We start from the raw sequence: 24,302 nt of genomic DNA, 5'->3' as shown, positions 1-24,302 counted from the left end.
GTTCAAACTTTCAAATCACTTTACCAGCTTAATTTGTTGTAATCCCCACCAAAATACGCTATGTAAAATTTTAATTTTTAGATCACCAATATGGCCATCCATGCTACATACACTCTTCCCAAACTTAGAAAATTACCACATTTTCAGATTTGGGATAAATTTTATTTACTCCTAGTTATTTTATGAAGTCAAACAGAATTTTCAAGTTTTTAATTATCCTCACATTCATTAAATAATCTTCACTTCAGATACCTATCTGTCCATGGCTTGATTTCACGGGATCTAGCTGTCAGTTTAACTAGCGCTACGTATTTTTAATTACTGGTGCTCTGATACACGGATACCATTTTCTAAACTCTGGTAGAATTATTCTCCACTCATTGCTTTTAAGAAAAATGTTTTCCCCTTAAGGGAAAGGGCAAACAAACACATGTCATGCTGATTAGCTCAATGGTACATTCAGTTTGTTCTGTCTTAATGTCGATTATTGACAACACTCTCTTTAAAGGGTTTGAAGGAAATTCAAACAAGGCAAAGGAGTGCTTAAAAACGAAAACCACATTCTCCCTGAACAGTTAGCACACTGAACACCAACAATTCTACACCATGTGCCATGAGGCACTTTCTCCTCCAGTACTTGTAATTTAGGGACAGTTTAGACCAGGGATCAGCAAATAAACTGACCAGGGGTCAGTTTCCATAAAGATGGCCAGACAGTAAATGCCTTAAATTTCAGGGCCGCATACAGTCTCTGTCACATATTCTTTTTAGTTTTGCTTCTGCTATTTGTTTTCAGTCTTTTGAAAATGTAAAAAAAATTCTTAACTTGCAGACTCTACAAAAAAACAAAAACAAAAACAAAAACAAAAAAAACCCTGCAAACAAAAACAAAAAAACAGGCTGTCTGTCTGCCCAGTTTGCAGACCTTTGAGATTTAGATATAAACCTACATACAAAGACTAATGTTTACTTCTGGAGACCCATTCTACACTCTGTAATTCCAAGTAATTCATAAGGAAAATGCATTCCTTCCTTCCTCTGTGAACCGTTTCTCTCCTAGCCCTTTCAAAAACAAAAGTTCACCTCTCCAGTGAATTTATGACGTGTCTCCATCTACTTAGTTCATGTCATCACCTAATTCTCCACTTAGAACACGGGGCCTACTGTGCTTTTATTATTGCAATATTGTATTACTCTGCCCACAGTGAACAGTAAATGAACAGATAACATGTAGGGACATCCAACATGAGACTCACAAGAAAGCAATTCAACTGTTAAAAAAATACTTAAACATAAAATTTTTGTTTTTCCCACCCACTGCTTTTGTGACGTTTTATCACAATAAGAAGATCCACGATGAAAAAGTCTATAATTATTCATGAAGATGTCAAAAAGGCCTGCCAAGTCTAGAAACTGTTACTAAGTAGATACACCTAATAATTATTAATAAAATGTCTTTTGGCTGCAGAGAATACATCTAACTTCTTAAGTCTCTTAGTATTTATAGAAAACACAACTTTGCATTGTGATCTTAAAAATCCAGATACAAATTACCTTGTTAAGACAAGAAATGATATGACTGAGGTCAATCCAAGGGGCACCCGCTTCTGTCACCTGATGGAAAAGATGATCCCTAAAGAGTTTCAACAGGTAACGGTCTCCAGTCTCCGACCAGGTAGGATCCTTCTGAAACCTGGGGGAAGGTAATATTTTACCTCAGTAACTCATGCTGTATGCCACATGGCTATGTTGATTCTTCAGACTCAACACTAGTTTGATTGTTTTCTCTGATAAATAAGTTAAGTACCGTTTGTGTGTCTGTGTCCGTGTGTGTAGTGTTTTACGGGTTTTTTTTTAATCCTCCAGAAGTTATAGGGAGGCTAAAAAAATTGGCCTTTTTCAAATTTTGTGCCAACTGCCAAATATTAAAAAAAAAACTTCATGGGGCCCCTGGGTGGCTCAGTCAGTTAAGCCTCTGACTCTTGATCTCGCCTCCGGTCTTGATCTCACAGTTCCTGAGATCGGGCTCTGTGATGACAGCAGGGAGCCTCCTTGGGATTATCGACTTCTCCCTCTGCCCCTCCCTTGCTTGGGTGCTCTAAGTAAATAAATAAACTTTAAAAAAAATAATAATTTCATAGAACGTGAAAGTATATGAAACCCAGTTTCTATTTCTTAAGGGTAACCGACCCTTACACACTCCTATTTTATAATCACTTCCTTAGGTAAATGGAGGGAAAAGAAAATGTCTTTAAAAATCTTTAGAAATAAGTTGAAAGAGATTATTCTTTTCCTCTTCTCACCTTTAGGATATAGAGTAGAGAGGTAAGATCAGATGTGTCTTCTACTTTACTGGCAGCAAAAAACAGAAAAATGTTTAAGGAAACAAAAAGTGGGTAGATTTTGGTTTCCTCCCATCATGAGCGGATGTGAGAATGAGCTGTGAAGAACCAGAGAACTGACCAGACGATCAGTTAGTGTCCAGTGACCTCTGGAACTTACGATCTAGTGAGGAAAACAGATGTTCAAAGAACCAAAACATGTTTTAAGTGCATATTTTGATAATGCCATTAAGAAAAAGGGAAACGGTACGGAACGTGAATTCACCTAGGAGGACAAAGAAGGCTCTCCAGAGGAAGCAGTGGATGTTCCTCCCAGAGGAAGGACACCCTAGTCAGAGGCATCAGTATTTGCAAGGACAGAGCATGCCGCACTTCAGAAACTTAACAAAGGTCAGTGTGGTTGGAAGGGGCTGAGAGGAGGAAAAGAGAGAGGCCAAGAGAGGGACACAGAGTAAGAGCAAGGAGGGGGGAAGAGAAAAGACCAGCGCAAAGAGGGACAGAAGGCAAGACAGGGAAGAAGAAAATTAAAAGAAAAAAAAAGACATATCTGAAGCAAAGATAAGAAGAGAGAGATCAGGCTATGCAGTCTTGGTTAAAAAACTAGGTGTTTTCTAAGAACGAGATGGAGGGGCACCTGGGTGGCTAAGTCAGTGAAGCATCCTTGGTTTTGGCTCAGATCACGATCTCACAGTGTGCAGGGCTGCGCACTGACAATGCAGAGCCTGCTTGGGATTCTCTCTCTCTCTGTCTCTCTCTCTGCTCCTCCCTCCCACACACTCTTTCTCTCTCTCTCTCTCAAAGTTAATAAATAAACTTAAAAACAGATGGAAAGCCCACCATTTGGGTTTAAACACAATCCTAAGAGTTCTGCAAAGATCACTCCAGGGACTGTCCATTAAAACGCTAATTAAACACATCCATTTATCTCTGTTTCCTCTGAAAACCCCACCAAATTGGCAATGAATGTCTAATAAAGGATATAATAAACACACAAGGACAAAGTGATCAGAAGCAACAAAAGAAGAAAAATCCACGAAGAAAAATCGGAAAGATGAAAAACAGGCTGGTAAGTGGTATGAGGGGCTGACTTGAAGAAACTGACCGCTAACGCTACAGAAGGCACAAGAAGGGGAAGCCACAGAAGGGGGCCATCGCCGTGAGGCCAGGCAGGGAAATCATTAGGTACTACTGAAAGCGCCGTATGGGCTCAAGGCGGACACAGCAGAATTGACGGAAAATTCTGTAAATAACAAGTAGATAACCTCTCTCCCATCCCTGCCTCCATTTCTGCTCTGCAGAAATTTTCCAGAAAAGGTACCGGAAATCTCTCTAGACAGGGTGAACAAAGACGCTCCCGCCCCAGGGTGCCAAGAAGAGCAAGCGATGGCAGGTGAGACCATTCAGTCAACCCCTCGTGGCTACTTGGCCATCCAAAGCTTGACCACGAATTTATACTACAGACAGAAGGTTGGAAGGTTATTTTCCGGATGCTAACTTGCCCAAGGGAAATTCTGACACTTAAGAGTATACCAAAAACAAACAAAAATTATACATCACAGCATCACACTGCTTTACCACACATTCTACAATCTCTGACACCACCAGGAACTTATCAGTAGCTTTTTAGATGAAATTCTTTAAATTTCTTTAAAATTTTATTTACTTAGCTTTTTAGTAATTTCCACACCCAACGCAGGGCTTGAACTGACGACCCCAAGATCAAGAGTCGCATACGCTTCTCACTGAGCCAGCCAAGTACTCCCAAAAGATTACTTTCAACATGAACACATAGCCAGGATCAGAAATCCACTGGAGAATGAAACAGAAGAAACTCATTTCCTATAAGACACTGCAGGGAACAGAACAAAACTTAGAACAACAACAACAAAAAACCTAACCAAAATCTGTAAGTGAGACTCTTGCACAAACAAGAATTAGATGCTGTAAGACAGAACCATTTAGAGAGGGGCGCCTGGGTGGCTCAGCCGGTTGAGCGTCCAACTTCAGCTCAGGTCAGGATCTCATGGCTCATAAGTTTGAGCCCCGCATCAGGCTCACAGCTGCCAACACAGAGACGGCTTCTGATCCTTTGTACTCCACTCTCGGTCTCTGCCCCTCCCCCGATCATGCTCGTTCGCTCTCTCCCTCCCTCTCTCTCTCTCTCTCAAAAATGACTGAACATTAAAGAAAAGCATTTAGAAAACAGAAAGTTCTTGAAAATTAAAATTATGACAGCAGAAGCTTAAAAATTCGAAGGATTGGGAAAAAAACCTTTATTTTTAGACAAAGTAAGTTGAGATAATTACCTCAAAAGTAGAACAAAAAAATACAGTACAGAAAACAGAAGAGAATATTAGAAAATTAATGACGATGGTCTAATATCTGAGTAACAGGAATCCCAAAGAGAGAAGCTATCAAAGAAACAATGAAGACAACTTCTCAGAGCTGAAAGACCTACGTTTCCAAGATTAAAAGGGCCTGCCCACCCTGCTGATTCATCAGAATGAATAAAAAACCCTACACCAAGGCATCTCACTTTGCATTTCTGAACATCAATAAAGAGAAGATCCTAAAAGCACAGAGGAAGGGGAAGGGTTTGAAAAGAAAATAGATTTGAATCCGGAAGTTAAAAGACAGTGGAGCAAAGCTTCAAATTCTGACAGAAATTATCACTACTATTACTTAACTATGTACTAGAGATACTAGCTAACACAATCACTCCAAAGCAACGGAAACTATCGAAATTAGAAAGTAGGAAATGTAACTACAATTATTTGAAGATATGACTCTGTATCGGGGAAACCCAAGAAATCTAGCGAAAAACTATCCAAACACTAAGGTTATCTGGGCACAAATTTTACAGAAATTGATAAATTTCACGTGTACCGATAATAGGCAATCTAAGAAGAAAGAATGGCAGGGGTGGGGGGAAGGGAGGGGATTCCCATTGACAACAGCAACAAGAAAAAAAAATACCTAGTAAACTTAGTGTGCCACAACAACATAAGAACAACTTAAGCACTGAAGGACAGACAGTATAGTAGGTGTGAATGAATTCAACGATATATACCATTGTCGTGGTTACGAAACTCAACATCTACAAACACATATGCTCCTTAAGTTTAATAATAAACATGTCATCTTATAAAATAAAAATACCACCAGGTTTATAGATTTTTTTTAACTAAAAAAGCTGATTCTAGAATTTATACAGAAAATTAAACAGTTTTAGGAAACAACAAAAAACAATGAAATGAAGCTGAGAAAGAATGAACACTACCAGATTTTAAAATGTCATCCAAAAAAAAAAAAGTTAGTCATGAAGGGGTGCCTGGTTAGCTCAGTCAGTAAAGCAACCATGCTTGGGATTCTCTCTCTCTCCTTCCCTCCCTCCCTCTCTCTCTCTCTCTCTGCCCCTCCCCTGCTCACTTGCTTACTCACTCTCTCTCAATAAATAAGCAAACATTCCAAAGAAATGACAGTCATTCAAACATTAATGTGAAAGAAGTACTGTCTTAAACCAGTGGGGAAAAGCTAGACTATTCAATAAGTAGCTTTTGGGCCACTGGAGAGTCTTCTGAGAGGGAAGGGTGGGGGAGCTGAATACATACCTTATATCCTATAAACATTCCAAATACATAAAAATTTAATATGGGAAAAAAATAAAACCGTAAGTACACTAGAAGAAACAATGAGGAAATTCCCGTAGAAAAGGCCTTTCTAACTATGATTCAAAACCCAAAAGGATAAAAGAAGTTTGATCAATTACACTATGTATACAAATGTCTGCATGGAAAAAAAAACTGAGCAGTCAAAAGAGAAATGACAAATTAAAAAGAAAATGATCAAAAAGGACAAATCTCTCCAGCTCCTATAAATCAAAACGACAGACAATTCAACTGGAAATAAAAATGAGCCAACAATACGAACAAAGAAAAAAAAGGAAACAGAAACAGATCAAAAACATAAAAATGACAAGCAACATGCTCATTAAGAGTAAATACAAAATAAAACTGCACTGAGATTCAATTTCGCATCCATCAGGTAGACAAAAATCCACAAGCTTGAAGAAGTACTGTTGGTAAAAGGCTCTCTGCAAGGGTTTACGGTCACATATCCACAGACCTAACAACCACAACTGGGTCTATCTTTATGCACACGTACAATTAAGTATGCAGAAGTCAGTCCCTGCAGCACTGATTATACCAGCAAAACAGTAAAAACAACTCAAATGCCTACTGATCAGGAACTAGAGCAATAAATTACAGCATGTCCACAGAATGGACTACTACACATGGCTATAAATTATGGAGGCATAGCATAGTGGTTCAGAGCATGGACTCTGGAACCATACTGTCTGGATTTGAATTCTGGCTCAGATGCTCACTTATTATGTGACCCTGGAAAAGGTATTTCACCTCTCTATGCCCACACATCTCTGTTAATCGAGAAGACTAATAGTACCTGTATCACAAGGTAGTTACGAGGATTGAGTTGGGACATATTTGTAAACTATTGAGAATAGTGTTTGGTATACACTAAACATACCTAAACAAAAAGATTTCCAAAATATAGTTAATAAAGAAAAAGGAACATACAGAACACTGCATGGTTTACAATTTGTATATATTAAAAAGTGAGGAGGGGATGAAAGGAATTAAGAATGTATCATTGTAACTCAGGAAGAATATAAAATAAAGATTAGTGGGAGAAAAGGGAGAGACTGGGGATGTTACAGGTATGAGAGATTTTTTCCCACTGCAAACCCTTTTCTACGTTTTAAAAAACTGGTTCATATTAACCTATTCAAAATTAATAAAAAGAATTTTCCAAGGACAGTCTAGAATTTTATACCCAGTTATATTGTCAATAAGTGTAAAAATAGAATAAAGATATTTTCAGACTTACAAAGACTCAAAAAAGCTTCTCAGGAAGCTACAGGAGGATGTGCTCCAATAGATCAAAAGAATAAATCAAGGAAAAAAGCAAGAAACAGGGTATCCAACACAAAGGGAGAGACAATGAGAATTCCCAGGATAATAGTGAAGGGAAGCTCCAGTTCTAAAGTGTGAGTGTGAGCAGGCTTAGAGCTCAACCAGCCCAGATAGGAACAGAAGGACAGAGGCTCCGGGGGCAATTTCTCTAAGGGGGAGAAAAAAAAGGAACTGATAGGTTACCTATTTTTGACCATATGGGAAGGTGTTTCGTAACTCGGGCAAAAAGTCTGGAATAAAGTGGTGGTCAATATTTTTTCATTTGCTTATTAGAGTTCTATAATAAGGCAATTATTAGCCCGAGGAAAACAAAAATCAAAAAACAAAATACAAAAGAAAGGAAATATAGTCATGGTTTACTCTGTGGTGCAGCTATGAACAGTATTTACCCCGTTAGACTAATGTCAACACTTTTAACTCAAAACTTATGGGTTCAATGGTAGAATGTGAGTGAGTGAGTGAGTGAGTGAGTGTGCATGTTTGGTTAAGGAAAGGGGGTATGAAAGATAAAGCCTCATCCTACACAGGACAAAGTCATTAGCTGAGTTAAATACTTAAAAAAAAAAAAAAATCAAGCAATAGTATCATAAGCATATTATTTTTAAATAAAGAGAAAAATGCCAGAAGAAACAACTTGAAGGGTTTTTGGGGGGTTTTTTGTTGTTGTTGTCATCTTCTCTTCACTTAGAAACATTATCAGGGAAAATACAAATTGAGTTTTGTAACTGTGAAGAAAGGTAAGTGAATATGAATTTTGTCGTCAAAAACAAAATCCCTCAAGCGGTATTTATGTGTCACCTATCTCTATCAACAGAGGTAACATTCCTGAAACAGAACTTATACTACAGTGAAAGTAGCTATAATACTGTTCAACCTGTCTTTGACAGTTACTATTTAGTACAGACGTCAACTCTCCTTTCTTGAACGTACGATAAACTTTAACTTACAAATGAGGCAGAACTAAATGACAAATAATGAAGGGTGGCAAGGCCTTTCCAGTGTCACCGATATGACAGCTGTATGTATTGTTTATGTGATGTTCTTAAATGGAAGATAAGGGGCATGCAACAATTAGACATGTCTGAAATCTCTAATCTGACTAAGGTAAACTGAACTGAGCAAGCTTCAAAAAGGAGACAGGGTAGAGGCAGTACTGACAGTCATAAAATGTTCCCTCATGCATAAACCACAATGGAGCTTTCTAACAGTCTCTTTTCTGTATGGGTATGTGTGTGTGGAATCCCTAAGAACAACCACATCTAGGCTGTAGTTAAAAAACGGCATCCTAATGGCTACCAACAGGCTTAAGGTCACTTCACATGAGAATTTTTCTCTTTCCAAATAAAACCAGTAAGAATCAGGTATACTCATTCTTGTTAGTGCATATGGTTGAAATCATATTGTAAAATACTGTAAATCCTTACTCCGGCCTCTCATTGATTGTTCCCAATTTTGCTAGAAGCCTAAACAGTCTTCCATTTTGAACCTCCTATAAGACATTTTAAAAAGAGAGAGAATGTTAATATTCCAGCAAAATTTTATGAACCTGGTATCCTACACCAATATTACCTTTAAACCGTAAATCCTAATATCCCCACCTTTTGGTAATCATTTTGAATGTAACATGTCCATTTCATTCAATATTAATACTCAAGATGATCATGCAGCTGGCCATTTTTAAGAATGGTTAAAGTTACATGGGAAAAAAAAAAAATCAAGATTCTGTCAATTAACTGGAGCAAAGCCACAAACAAAAAGCAGAACACAAATGCCCAGAGGACATAAGAAATTAAAAAAAAATTTTTTTTAAGTTAAAAAATATCTGTAAACAGTCCTAGCCAATTCGGCACAAAAATTACTGTTTTCTAACTCTTTGCACATACAGATGTCATTGTATATATCTTTTTTTTAACTCTTTACCTTTGCAAGGTCTTCCTCTATGACATCATTTCTCATTTGAGCAGCATCCAACTGAGTATAAAATCGAGCACCAATCATGGGCATGATGTCATTTACACTTCGCATCCTGTTTTGGTCAGTCAACAAATACCTAGCGAAAATAAAGAATCACCTGAATGCCAAATGTGCAATTTAATTTTTTTTTTAATTTTTAAAAAATGTTTTATTTATTCTTGAGAGAGAGAGGGAGAGAGCGCGTGCGCGCATGAGCAGGGGAAGGGCAAAGTGAGAAAAGGACACAGAACCGGAAGCAGGCTCCAGGCTGCCAGCACAGAGCCCGACACGGGGCTTGAACTCACTCACAAGCCGTGGCGAGATCATGACCTGAGCCGGAGTCGCATACTCAACCGACTGAGCCACCCAAGCGCCCCTCAAATTATGCAATTTAAAAAAACAAACACGACACACAAGCACATAGCTATCGCTGCTGCCGTCACAGAAGTGTATACAATTTGAAAAGACTTTTTTCATCAAGTCAACCTCACTTTTAAGCGTTGATGATTTCTCTGGGAAATTTTAAGAGCCAATGGAAGAAACTGTAAACATGTCTCTTTCTCTACAGCTTTGCTATTATGAAAATGAAAACGGGAAGTTGAGTAGGGTTACACTTCACCATTTGCATTCTCAAACCCTTCCTTACAATAGTGGGACACGAAAAGACTGTTACAAGCTTTTTTGGAGGGGTGAAATAGGGGGCGGCTGTAGGTGAAGAGATTTTTCCATTTGCTCTTCAAAATAATTTGTGTCGGGGCGCCTGGGTGGCTCAGTCGGTTGAGCGTCCGACTTCGGCTCAGGTCATGATGCCACATCTTGTGGGTTTGAGCCTCACACTGGGCTCAAACAAGGTTCCAACTTTTTAGAAAGGTGCCCTCTGCTCTACAATGTCATTTACCAGTTGTCATCATCTATTTATTTCTGAAAAACTGTCACGCACTAACATATATCAGAAGAGGCCAATTTCTCCTATCATTATAACTGAGGCCAAAAAAACCCCCCAAAAAACAAAAAAATCCGTTTCAAAAAGCGACCTGCTAGAATACAAAGATGATCATGACCTATTACTGCCTATTCTGACAGGTGAGCCGTTTCCTAACCATCCTTGGGACGGGAGCCTCCTGCTCTCGCACTCTCTGCTTATAATTCTATCCCATTTTCTTCAGGGGACTTATCGCTACCTGCCAACATCTTACGTGTTTCCATGTTTGTTACCTCCCCCCCATTAGGGTGGAAGCTCCAGAAGTTGGGGGGTTTTGTTCATCTTGTTCAAGGTATCTTCAGGGTCTGGCACAGGATAGGCGTTCTTTTGTTAAATAAAATCCTCCTGTTGATAATCTATGCCTTAGCTATTTATCTGTAACTACTGACATATTTACATCTAACTACTTCAAGTTATTACAAGCTTTGTGACTTTGGCAAGTTACTTTACCTCTCTAAGCCTCAGTTCTGTCATCTCTAAAATGGAGCTAACTTGTAGGGTTATTGGGAAAATTCATTTTGTATCAGTTAGAAAGTGCCTGATACGTGGTTTACCGCTCTATAAAGTTGTTACTTAGTATGCAAGTATGGCTTTTTAATTTACTTTTGATTCAGGAAAATTTCAAACATTCATAAAAGTAGAGAGAACAGTATAACAAATGTCCATGTACCCTTTGCCCCGTTTTGACAATTATTAACGTATGGCTGGCTAGTTTGTAACATTTATATCCTTTACTCTCAACTTTTTAAAAAGGAAGTTTGGAGATTACTACTTTGAGATGTTGCAAATGAAGGCTAGGAATTGCTGCTGTGAAAATACGTGAAACAAATATTTTCACTTGAAAGAGAAATCATGTGAGTATTCCCCGGAAGCAGGCAATCACTGGCTTCCGGTGCTCGGTCACAAGCACGACACTTATGCCAGCGTAACAAAGTACAAGTGGACAGCCCCATCCTCTAGCCCTCAATTTCGTATCCGGAGCTAGTCCAAAAAGAAACTGAATCCTCCAAGACTACACAGAAAAATCAGAAGGAACAGCTGAAAACTAAGGCACTGAAAAGGACCGATATGCTCCAGCTGCTTCTAGAACATAACAGAAAAAATTTCGAGAGATACCGTAGCATCTGTTCTCTGCAATCACTTCTAATGACAGTAAGAATTATGGCGGTCCACCCTCTGGAATTCCCCGATGTTAGATGCGTCTGAGACAGGGAGGAGTCCCCCTGCGGTGACAGGAGTCCACAGCGGGGCTCTCCTAAGTCAAATGCATTTCAAGGACTTCTTGGGAGTCTAGAGATCCTGGAGTAGAAGCCTGGGACCCTGACATCCATGCTTTCTGTAATGGCTCTTTTGGCCACAGAATCTGTAACTGGATTGCATCTGAGGCTTATTTATGACAGCTCGCACAAAGAGAACAACCACTCTCTAGAGCAGCACTGTCTGACAGAATTTTCTGAAATGATGGGATATATTAGCCAGAAGCCACATGAAGCTTTTGAGCTCTTGAAATGTGGCCAGTGCAAGATTGATTTCTTTAACTTTATTGTATTTTAATTAAACTAAGTCATATGTAGCTAGTGAATACCAATGCAACCTCAGTGGGTACCCTCTGACCAAACATTTAAAACATCAGTAACTAAACACATTGGTTCATGAATTTATTCAAGGAAATATACACTTAACAATAAAAATAAAGACATTAAAAGTTGTTTAACTGTGTTTTGCCTGATTTTGAACAGTAGGAACTAAAATAATAAATAGAAGCTCTATTAGAAGGCCTGTGTGGAAAAAAGCTGTCTTATCTCCTACGATCATCACATATGTTTAATTGTATATCACAACTTACAGAATCAGATTCTTCAGGTCAGAGGAGTAGTTGATTGTCACCAGTTCCATGGCTTTCTGTAAATTCTCTCGCTGAATTCCTGCCAAAGAGTTGCAAGCCAAAGCCAACACAACTTTTCCTAATGATATCAGATCTGCTTGCTGACATGAAAGAATAAATATAACTTTTAATTTTTATTTCATACGTACAAATTTAACACAGTGACACTCCTGCCTGTATGGAAAAAGCACCTTTACAAAGAAGCTGCAAAACTCAGCACAGGGCTCTCCAATATTGGTGCTCAGAGTCACCGGGGAGGGGAGCTTGAAGGGGCTTCCCGAGCCTCTCTACCAGAGATTCTCATTCGGTAAGTCTGGGGGAGCAGGCCCAACATTTTTAAAGCACCCAGGTAATTCTGATAAATGTAGTTAGGGCTATACTCTAAGCAATTCATATGCCAGCTACAGAATTGTTGCTTCAAAATTAAAAAAAAAAAATTTATTTAGCTAGAGCTGACATTATTATTAAGGCTGGTTACCACATATTCACCTGACTACGATCATTACAATCTATAATATGCCCCTCTCTCGCTTTCCATCATGCCCCAAATACAGTGGGAGTTTGAAGAATTATTTGAAGAAAAGTTATTCCATTATTCAGAATGTAACATAACTAATACCTGATTTCAGGGTATGTTCTCTTTAGAACATCGAGAATGCTGCCAACCCCAATGACATCCCATCTGCCCTTATTTCCAAATAGCCCATTTTTACTCACATTATAACAGATCTTTGAGCTCTGTAACCACCTGGTTTCTTTTTCTTTCTTTTCTTTTCTTTTCTTTCTTTCTTCCTCTCTCTCTTTCTTCTTTTTCTTTCTCTATTTACCTATCTATTTTTTTATGATTTACTACCACTGTGAGGCTTTTGCTGTAAAAGGATTTTCAAAGATAGCTGGCTACATTGAGGTAAGCTCTCTATTACCTGTCTAACTCCAGGAAACAGAATGGTTATCCCAAGTGGCCCTTCTTGGCAGGTAACTATTAATAATTTTATGCCTAGGAGAATGGAATAGCTCCGAGTTAAATAAAATCATTTGAAGTAATTGTGACAGAAAACTTCTGTAAATCTTCAAAATCTGAGACCTGATCTCAAATATTGGATACATTTACTGAATACTGGTCTAGTAAAAGGAGTTTTCAAAGCTAGCCATACATTAAAATCACCTGAGGAGCTTAAAAACATCAAACAGAAGAAGTAACCCTGTAGCTATCCCTTCACTCCAATTCTGGTATTACTAGTCTGGGTTAAGATCTAGGTATTAGTGTTTTTCAAAGCTTCCACAACAGTTCTGATAATGAAGTCAGGATGGAGAACCACTGGTTTTGTGGAATGTTTATACATAGTATAGTTGCAAAACAGGCAAATATTTCAAGACAGTCACTAATGAAACTTTAGCACTCTACAGCTATCCTCAACATTTTACCCAAATAAGAAAGTATAAAGAAGCCAAACTCCATTACTAACATTAAAAAGTTCAAATTCAAAAATTCATTCAGTACTAGCATTTGTGAATTTGACGCTCTGAACAGGAGACCCTATTATAATCAGTGGAAAAACAGATTAGAAAAACTACTTTGACTCTATTGTGGTAAGAGATGCCAAGGACTCATGTCAAAGAAACTTTTTAAAACTTCACTTGTGGTACAGACTTAGGAGCCCAGAAAGGGAGGAGGTAGGGTGGCACGGGAGGGAGCACTATTACTGTTCGATCATTTCTGTTCTCGGAGGGGCACTGCCATGAATGAACTCAAGAAGGATTCCCCTCAGTCATTCTCAGGATCGAGTAAAACATTCCAAGTTATAGTAATGAAACCATAAAAATCTTGGTCAAGACAAATTGGTACATGTAAATGCAAACTGTAAATTTCTCTAAGTGTTTCAATCCAATATCCTCAGCAAAGCAAACTGAAAGTTGCTATTATTTATCAAGTGTCTGAGCAGCATGTACCAACAAACACACAGCCTCCCGAACCCTTAAAACAACAGAATTTTCAGTTTAGCTCCACCCTCAATTGATGCTGTAACTAAACCTCCCACCTAGAACATTCCGGTATTCCCTAGTATGAGCCAGGAAAACAAAAGTCCAAGACAGCCGAAGGACTGGATGGGTTTTTAAAATAAGAACATCTGATTTTTGAGTGCATCCCACCACTTTCTAAAGCTGACTCAAGGTGGAATACGCACGTTTAGCAATAAAGTCTACAGGTCACATAATCCAGATTAAATTACAACGGATTTGTTTTTAAGTAAGAGGTTAATGACGTCCTGCTTAAAATTAAGAGAGCTCAACATCATAAAAGCCCAATAACTCTCCTTTCCTTATTTGCCAGCTAAATAATTTTCCGTTTGTTATTTTGCTTCTTACCTCCATCTGGTTTTTCCCCCCATTTGTTGAATTCTGGAGGTTTTCCCCCCACTCATTTTCAGTTTCTTCCTGATTCTTGATTTCTTGATTTTTCTGATTCTATCTATGGCTCTACTTATGTCCACTTTACTGAAAGTCAGTCTCTATTCACGTGTCTGAAACAGACTATGAAAAATAGACTACAAGAAACAATGCACTCCTTTCTCACGTACCCTCTTCTCCGTAAAATCACAATCCCCCACTTGGGACTATCTTTAATTCTCTCCTTTACCTTACTATATAAGCTGTGTGAAAAATCTTCCACACATACATAACCCACCCCCCAAAAATTAAGGAAAAAAAAGAAAAAGAAGAAAACCTGAGATATGCTTTTAGTGCTGTCACATATGGTTGAAAGCAGGAGGCAGCTCCTAACTGACCAATCAACTGCCCCAAGTGCTTACTGAAGAGTTGTTTGTTTGGGACTCTGGGATTACTTTTCCTTCAGAAGAGTTTTTCAAGGTAGCCACCTGTCACTAATGTAACTGAAACGCTGTACCTCTACAAAGAAAAAATGGGAAATAATACTGCTGTAGTACTCACAGAAAACCAAAATCAAACCAGCCTTATACTAGAAATTTTTTTTTTAAAAAAAGGAACTCTATTCAGAAGAGACAAGAATGACATAGTGTAACGCTGAACGTGTAAAAAAACAAAACGGCAAGGTGTTTCGTCTTTTAATGTCGACACGGGGTTTCCAGATTCTTGCAACAGAGTTAGATGACTAGTTCCAAACAGTTGTCTGATTTCTCCTCCAAAATTTTCCTGGATGTATATTTTAACAGCCAATACTTAGTCTCTCTTAGAAGCACAGAGATCAAGAAGAAAATTGTTCAGAGCCAGTCAGGCACTAGGTGGAAGACAGAAGAAGGAAAGTAGCTAAGAACCACCTAGAAAAGAAAGAGGAACAGAGCAAACCCCCTGAGGCAGAAGAAAGCTGCTGCTGGCAGAAAAAAGCAGTCAGAGTCTTCTGTGCGCCGCCCACTAGATGGCGCTACCAACCAGGACAGCTTGGCTGCCGCCCAGTTTAGCTGGGGGGAGGGGGGAAGATGGGTCACGTCCGCTTGCAACCCATACAGCTCAACGTGATGAGTGTGGCTCTACCTCTCGGGGGCTACACTGTCCCCGGGCCAGCGGCAAAAGAGGTTTACGCATGAACTGGATCACTAGGCATCACTTAGACTCTACTTCTCATTCTGTCTCTTCCTTTTTGTTCAGAAACTTTGGCTTATAATTCAGCGAACTAAAATCTCTCAAAGATTTAAACTAAAGAAGTTGCAACGAGAAGGGTAAAGAAAAGGTAAAGTGTTTTTCTCCTGGACTTCCCACATAATTAAGAGATTCTGCCTTATATCAGACCTCTAAAGGTTAGTAAATGCTGAGAAACACCAAAAATTTCTTAACACAAAAAGAATGAATAATACGGTCTTCAAGTGGCAGCTGCATATCCTCCAAAAAGATGTGAAGTACTGCAATACAGACGAAATGACCTGAAATATTTACTTTATGTACACATCACCTGCACAGAGCAATTAAGGCAAAAGCAACTACACTTGACGTTCCTTGCAGAGACAGGCTCTTATTCTCTCACACCTTGTATTTATCAAGAAGTATGGAACGAACAGCTAAGACGAAGAACACAGAGGGGCCTAAACCTATGCTAGTATTATGACTAGACTAGAACCAGATTCTGATCGTGTAAAAGAAGGGAGTACGCAAAAGAAAAATTATTGAGAACATGTCGATACAACAATATTCCTTTGACAGTATTTCTAAAATGTGTGGATTGGTGGTGGGACAGTATCTAAGAGTAAAAATAACAGCTGTGATTTTAACACATGAAACAAGTGGAAAAAAAAAGTAAAATGTCACTGAATATGATCTATTCGCCAATTACTCTGTTTTAACCTATGTTGAGGACTTTCCCGACCACATAAACATACTTTCCTCTGAACGCTTAGTCTCTGACACTGTCGTTGACTCTCTGCATTCCAACTGATAAGGACCCTGCACTACACACGGCAGTGATTAAGAAATACATGTTCAAAGCTGACCTAGAGACACCCCCAGAATAAACTGAAATCTAGACTTAAAAGCCCCACCCCCAAATAAACAAAATCTTAGAAAAAAAGCCTGAAGTTGTTAAGTGTCCATGTTCCCTCTTACTCACCTGGTACTGCGCCATTAATGCCAATGGATTATTATTCTGACTGTTATCAAATGTTAAAACATCAAAAACTCCAACACAATTTACTCGCAACCTTTAAAGACCAGAGAATTTAAACAAAATTATTAAACTGAGATTTTAAAAAAGTTCAGCATTTCCTATATTAGGAAGGATCTCAGAATCTTATCTAGTCTAACCTCCTATCCTACCCCCATATAACCTCTTTCAACCACCATTTTAGAGATGAGGAAATTAAGGCTCACAGATACCAAGCGATAGGCCTATGGGTGTAGAAGTCAGTAACTGATAAGGCCAGGACTGGACTGTGACACCTTCGACTACCAGGCGAGTGGTCTTTTCACCACACATAGCTGCTACTTTATCAGTGATTCACGAAAGAGAACTAATTAGCTTTCTAACATTTACTGAAGATGTATTAGGCACCATTCATGTGTATTGATCATTCAGTTTTACATGTATTAGTCATTTAATCCTCTCAATAATCTTACGACACAGGTACCTTGGAAGTGTGGAAAGTAGAGATACCAATAGTCTTCTATGGTTGCTGCACACACAGAAGTTACAGAATTTGCTCAGGATCATACAGACAGCAACTAAGGAGACTCGGTATGATGAACCTGGCTAACCAGGTACCAGACCTTGAGCTCTTTGTGTTATGCTGTCCAAGAGAAGTCTCAAAATCACAGCAACTCAAATAAAACTCTGGTGAAGTCAAGGGCTGTGCTCCTTAACTTGGCATCAGTGGTCCTCAAAGCACTGGACCCAATGAGCAGCAACAGTATCACATGAGAACTTGATGGAAATATAAATTCTCAGGCCGCACTTCAGATTCACTGAAGGAGAACTCTGGGAGTGGAGCCCCATCACGTGTGCTTATTAATGAGCCCTCCAGGCAATTCTGTTTCATGCTACAATCGGAGAACCACAGTTGTACATAGAAAAGGTATACTGATATCACTTCTACATCCAGCCCCTGACCCTAACTATGTATACGTCCCAAACTTTTACATGATTCCTGGTTAATGACCAGGCATTGTATTCTTAAGAATTCAGCTTTTTTTTTTTTTTTTTAACTTACAAATGGACTCAAAGTCACAGCAGTTCTTCTGGATGGAATATACGAAAACGTAGAATTAAACAAATCATCATGCTTTGTTTACTAAACTGTCACAGGTTAGATGCTCAATGAAGAAGCCAAAACTCAAAATGGTGGTACCTTGTTTTGCCAGTTATCAGAATCTTTGTTGGGTCCATAACTCGACACGCCAAACCTGCTGTGTGAATGGTACGCAACGCAGAACTCAGTTGGACAATATAGGCCCAAATAAGAGATTCTGGCAATAATCCGGCATGCTGTCTGGGTAATGGTCCATCATGTTGACCTATACAGCAAATAAATAAAAAAGGACACCTTTTAAGTAACCAACTAAAAGACTAAAGAAGTCGAACCAAAATTAACAAAGAAAATCCATGCATCATGGCACAACTTTTCAATATATATATATACACATAAAAAATTTAAGTTCAGTCTGTTAGTAAGAACAGACCCCCAACTTCCTATTCATGAGATTATACCTTTATGCTGTCAGCAGCAGCACAACTCTCACTGAAATGTTTTCTGTGAACCTTGTAATTACTGAACAATAAAGAAAATTAAAGGATTTATATTTAATGTGAACCAAATAAATGTAAATTCTGATTAAAAACAGGAATGATGGATATTATTATTTTACTTAAAATGTGGATAATCCCGGCCTATGTTATTGTTCAGGCAGGTGAAAACTGCTCATTCTATGCCTTGAAAGAAAAATAAAAGCCTCTACTATCATTGATGCTGAATGTTTTCTTATTCTCCTTAAACTGCTCGTCTCCTCTCTTACAGCCATGTCAGTTAGGATGACATCCGACTCATAAAAATATAAACGTAAAAACCTGAATATCACTTATGTCTAATAATGAAACACAAAATAATCTGATCTACCATGACAGTAATCATTTTGATTCTACCAACTCTTGTTTAAGTGCTTCCTCTTCTTTTGTAATGAGAGAGAGACAGAGAGAGAAAGACAGAGAGAGAGAGAGAGAGAGACAGAGAGACAGAGAGAGACAGAGAGAATCCTAAGCAGCCTCCAAGTCGGCAGAGAGCCCAATGCCACTGCGGGGCTCGATCCCACAATCCCGGGATCATGACCTGAGCCAAAATCAAGAGTCAGATGCTCAACCGACTAAGCCAGCCAGGTGCCCCTCAGTGCTGCTTGATACTATTTTCTGGGTCACTGTTAAGCCTTACACATCAGTGGAAAAGGAGCCACATAAATTTAACCCAGATTTTCTAATTCTTTCAGGGAATATGACCCCTTATAAATTGAATTCAAGTGTTCTTAGGGTTGTAAACAAATTTTTTGTGAATCAGGCATAAAAGCAACACAGTTAAATGGTTAATTGTGGAGATAACAAATAGCAAAATTTCTGGCTTGGGATGAAGTTTCCAAGGAAAAGCAAATACAAAATTGAAAAGTTGCTCTCCCTCAATTTAGACAGATTAAAGATAGTACAATCTGAAAAACAGTGTCCGAAGTGGCGCTAGTGAGAACTGCCAAGACATCATCAAAGAGGACTATGAAGAGTTTAAATAAAACTATTTGATAAATGTGGTAATAAGGAAAAGCAGTATTTATAGCCAACAGTGTTTTGCTTGCTCTGAGCCAGATTCTGTCTTTACCCGTATACTGTTAACAGCAGCAGAGTTACTTTACCCACGTTACCTCACTTCAAACTTTTTTTTTAAAGTTTATTTTTATTTATTTTGAGAGAGAGGCAGAGAGCAAGCAGGGGAGGGGCAGAGAGAGAGAGGGAGACGGAATCCCAAGGAAGCTCCGCACTGTCAGCACAGAGCCTAGTGCGGGGCTCAAACTCACAAACCATGAGGATCATGACCTGAGCCAAAGTCAAGAGTTGGATGTTCAACCGAACGAGCCACCCAGGGTGCTCCTTCTTATCACAACCCTTATATAGTATGGTATGATTATTATTTCCATTTTCTAAATTAGTATATTTCTTACAATACAAAATTTTTTAGTTTGTGCTAAGTTAAAGAGTGTAAGAAAACATTAGACTTCCATCTATAGCTCTTCAAAATTATAATTTTTCTTTTAACAGTTATAAAGGGAAACTAGAGAATTGCCTTGGAGTAGAAGTTGCTACAAATTAAAGGACGTATGCTATGTCCAGGGAAATTACTAGCATTCAAACGATACCTTTAAATAACAGAAAAAGGAGTGATTCGTGTGAAAATGTAAACATTTCAAAATGTATCAAAGAGTCGGTTAACACCAAAAATAAAGATAAAAAAAAAAAAAACTGGAAAGGAGTGCTAATCTAATATTCATGGTTCTCAACAGGGGTCCATTTTGCCCCTCTGGAAACATTTGGCAATGTAGGGAGGAGCTATTTTTGGTGTCACTACTGGAGAAGGGGCCGGCTACTGGCATCTAAAGGATAGAGGCCAGGGACACTGCTAAATATTGTCGAATGCACAGACAGCCCCCACAAAAATAATTATCCAGCCCTAGATGTCAACAGGGCTGAGGTTGAGAAACCCAGCTATAAATTAAAGCCAACAGTCATTTCACAGGTGCTACTACTAAAATAAACTTGAACAACTACAGCCATATCCATCTATAGGAAAAGTTATACCACATCCCCTTCAACAAAATTATGTATGTGTCTAAAGATGACACGGCAAAAGAAAAAAAAAATGACCACACCATATGACCCGATTTTTAATGCCAAACAGCCATGTAACCACAGCCTTCTTCTTCCAACTGTCAGAAAGCAAAGTTACAAGTAAACAAAAGTAGTATTTCGTCCACAATTCAAATCCTTAAAGGAGTCACAATCCGAAAGAGAATATACCGTGGACTCACATCTTTCTTCCTCCTTAATTTCTCTCAGTATGTGAGTCAAGAAAATCTTTAAAAGATTAAAAACTACAGTAAAAAATGCAATGCTTTGTTAACTGTACTTCAATTAGTAAAATTTTTTAAGAGACTTCAATGCTTTTTCCCTGCCCCCAAACAAGAAAATGATGCATACATTTTCCTTACCCAAATACCTAGTTAATTAACAAACATCTCAAAATGGATGACCTACTTACTTTGACTCTGAAGCAATTTACCCTCTAATAAACATTTATTAGAGCATAATTACAATATTTTGGTTCTCTTAAGTACTGGAACTATACATATTAGAAAATATCCCATTAAAGTAAATGTTACCTGAAAATTTATTTTGAAGATTAATTCCTTAAGTAACATGCAGTCCTACCTTTTAAAAAAATTTGTTTAGGGAAATCACTTCATAAATGATATACAGTCACACTGGGCTATAATAAGAGAGTCATTAAATTATATCCAGAAAATACAAAAGTTAGGGGGAAAATACTTATAACAAATGAAAGATGCAATGCTACAAAAATGATATAAAGAAAAGGAAACAATGTGACAGGAGACCAAAAAACAAAACAAAACAAAAAAACCAAGACTGGAAAGAAATATACCAAGAGGGGCGCCTGGGTGGCGCAGTCGGTTAAGTGTCCGACTTCAGCCAGGTCACGATCTCGCAGTCCGTGAGTTCGAGCCCCGCGTCGGGCTCTGGGCTGATGGCTCGGAGCCTGGAGCCTGTTTCCGATTCTGTGTCTCCCTCTCTCTCTGCCCCTCCCCTGTTCATGCTCTGTCTCTCTCTGTCCCAAAAATAAATAAAAAACGTTGAAAAAAAAATTAAAAAAAAAAAAAAAAAAAAAAAAAAGAAATATACCAAGAGAAAATGTGGTTGTACTTTGGGTGGTGAAGCTATAGGCGTTATTTTCCAAAATGCCTTTATCCAGAAAGCTTTGTAGTTTTATTTTATTTTTTTAATATTTATTTTTGAGAGAGAGAGAGTATGAGCGGGGAAGGGGCAGAGAGAGAGGGAGACACAGAATCTGAAGCGGGCTCCAGGCTCTGAGCTGCCAGCACAGAGCCCAATGTGGGGCCCGGACCCATGAACCTCAAGATCCCGACCTGAGGCCGAAGTCGGACGCTCAACCGACTGAGCCACCCTGGCGCCCCCAGAAAGCCTTGTAGTTTTAAAAGAAAAAACCAAAATGTTTAAGAGGAAAACACTTTCACCACATTCTCGGTTATTTACATTTCAGACACCTCCACGAGTCTTTCACACCCTGCCTCCATACTCAGCCTATACACACAATACTCTATTTCCCAGCCGCTTATGGACTGGCTTCGATTCTTTGAGACGTTTCTTTTTTTAATGCGCTATGATCACAGAAACAAATTCACATGCACGTTAAAATAGAAAACCACTCTTCCACAGAGCAAAGGCATTTGTCAAAATGAATCTTGCCTGCGTGTCTTTCTTACCCCACTTTCTCTTTGTGAAATAGGCATCAGCATTAGGGTCATTGAAGTGTCTGCTCATCATAGTCTCTCCTCCCGCATGGAAATCATATGCAAACACAAGCGCTTAAAATAAAACACAAAACACTCATTATTGCAATCTGGCTTCAAGTAATGAAGCCCACAAAAGCAGAAAGACAAGTACAAATTACTCACAAGGCTCTGCAAATGCTTTAGTGGTAAATACTTCACGCAAGGTTACGATATTTGAGTGCTGAATTTTTTTCCACATATCGACCAACACCATGCACTTTGTGTTAACGAGACGAAAACCTATAAAAGGAAATTTTTTCTACTAAACTGCAAATGAAATCCCTCCTGTATTCCATCAGAATCGTGAAGAGAAGGCCATGTGACATATCATTTATGAGCTACTAATTTCCAAATGAAATAACAAATTTATTTATTATCCCTTATACACATATTAAATAAATACATGCGGGAATATTTCAATAATCTTAGCCTCAACCATATGCTTCAAAGAGTGGCTAACTTATCTTCCGTACCGTGTATCCTCCGAAGGCAATACGGCAGATCGTCTTTGCTGTTTACAGCTTTGTAGCAAGATGTGATGTATCCAAAATTACTTGATTTCTGTATCCGGTTGGGCGGCGGCAGTGGTTCTAGAGGGAACAGGCTATGGTAGCTGTCAACTTCTGTAGGGACTGCTAGAGTAATTCGTAAAAGACAACTTTAACTTGCTGATATGCATAAGTCTCTCAGAGCAAAAAAGAAATCGAATTTACCATAAACCACGGGTATCAAAACATACTTTTGAATTCTGGAACAGTGTCAACACTCATAACAATTCTATAAAAGAAAATGGTTTCATTATCAATAAAAAATAAGCATTACAGAACAACCAAAGAACCAGATTTCATACACTCAGAAAATTTTTTTTTAAATTTCTTACATAGGTTTCACACCCAGCCCAGGGCCCGACACGGGGCTTGAACTCATGACCCTGAGAGCAGGACTTGAGCCGAGATCGAGAGTAGGATGCTAAACGGACTGAGCCACCCAGGCGCCCCTTGAAAATATTTATCTTTTATAGCACCACACAACTTTTTGTTTCTCAGTTATTAGAAACAATTTGTGTTATCACTTACAGGTATTAAACATTTCTGATTTTGATTTTGCTTCTTAAAACACTTTGCACAAAATATATTTAGACAATGGTGTTAAGCATATGAATTCTTGTTTTTTAAAACATACAGAAATTCAAAACAAGTAACATTAAATTGGAGAGTGGGTATGTGTAATGTATCTGTGGGTATATGTATGTATAAATATGGCAATCTATCAAGACTTTCAACCATTCAGTGGAACAGCACTGTTTTACTCCGTAGTAAAACATAAAAGAAAGAAAATGAAAACAACTTTATCCTCATGATTTCCACGTTCTTCAAAGCAAGAAAAATTATGTTTAAGAATAGCTGGGATAATGCATTATAATTGGCTCATGATACTCTAGTCAGGCATTTAAAAAACTATTTATCTTGAATCCCAATCTGTTGTTTCTTATAAGGACTAAATAGGGGCGCCTGGATGGCTCAGTCAGTTTAAGCATCCAGATCGATTTGGGCTCAGGTCATGATCTCACGGTTCCATAAGATCAAGCCTTGCATCGGGCTCTGTGCTGACAGCTCAAAGCCTGCTTGAGGTTCTCTCTCTCCCTCTCCCTCTCCGCCCCTCCCCTGCTCACTCGTGCTCTCTCTCAAAATAAATAAATCACCGTTAAAAAAAAAAAAAAAAGACTAACTGTGTTCAGTGGTTGGTTTCTGTAAAGAGTATAGGCAATTTACTTTTCTTTTCTTTTTAAAGTTTATTTATTTATTTTGAGAGAGACAGAAAACCAGAGTGGGGGAGGGATAGAGAGAGATGGGTGAGAGAGAATCCCAAGCAAGCTCTGCACTCTGAGTGCAGAGCCCGACACGGGACTAGATCCCACAAACCGTGAGATCATGACCTGAGCAGAAACCAAGAGTCCGAGGCTTAACCAACCGAGCCACCCAGGTGCCCCTATGTTTTCTTCTTTACCGCTCCCTATTTTCTGATACATACATGTATCAGTTTTGCAATTCAAAAAGAGGAGGATT

At 38.6% G+C, this 24,302-nt stretch overlaps 1 protein-coding gene across 5 annotated transcripts in view; it reads right to left on the bottom strand.

Moving 5' to 3' along the window:
- The window catches only part of PAN3 (poly(A) specific ribonuclease subunit PAN3), a 133,367-nt gene that overhangs the window by 3,877 nt on the left and 105,188 nt on the right, over nt 1–24,302 (bottom strand). For 4 of the 5 annotated variants that reach the window (XM_023250322.2, XM_023250326.2, XM_023250332.2 and 1 more), the window contains 9 exons: nt 22,710–22,871; nt 22,360–22,476; nt 22,168–22,269; nt 17,967–18,132; nt 16,733–16,823; nt 12,118–12,257; nt 9,257–9,386; nt 8,761–8,825; nt 1,555–1,693 (listed from right to left, as the gene is read on the bottom strand). In XM_023250322.2, coding sequence (XP_023106090.1) covers nt 1,555–1,693; nt 8,761–8,825; nt 9,257–9,386; nt 12,118–12,257; nt 16,733–16,823; nt 17,967–18,132; nt 22,168–22,269; nt 22,360–22,476; nt 22,710–22,871 — 1,112 coding nt within the window. The remainder of the gene's footprint in view (nt 1–1,554; nt 1,694–8,760; nt 8,826–9,256; nt 9,387–12,117; nt 12,258–16,732; nt 16,824–17,966; nt 18,133–22,167; nt 22,270–22,359; nt 22,477–22,709; nt 22,872–24,302) is intronic. The other variant, XM_023250324.2, reaches the window with a different exon arrangement.

Source organism: Felis catus, chromosome A1 (genome assembly GCF_018350175.1).
Source record: "Felis catus isolate Fca126 chromosome A1, F.catus_Fca126_mat1.0, whole genome shotgun sequence".
NCBI classification, from domain to species: domain Eukaryota; kingdom Metazoa; phylum Chordata; class Mammalia; order Carnivora; family Felidae; genus Felis; species Felis catus.
This window is presented reverse-complemented; position numbering and strand designations above follow the sequence as displayed.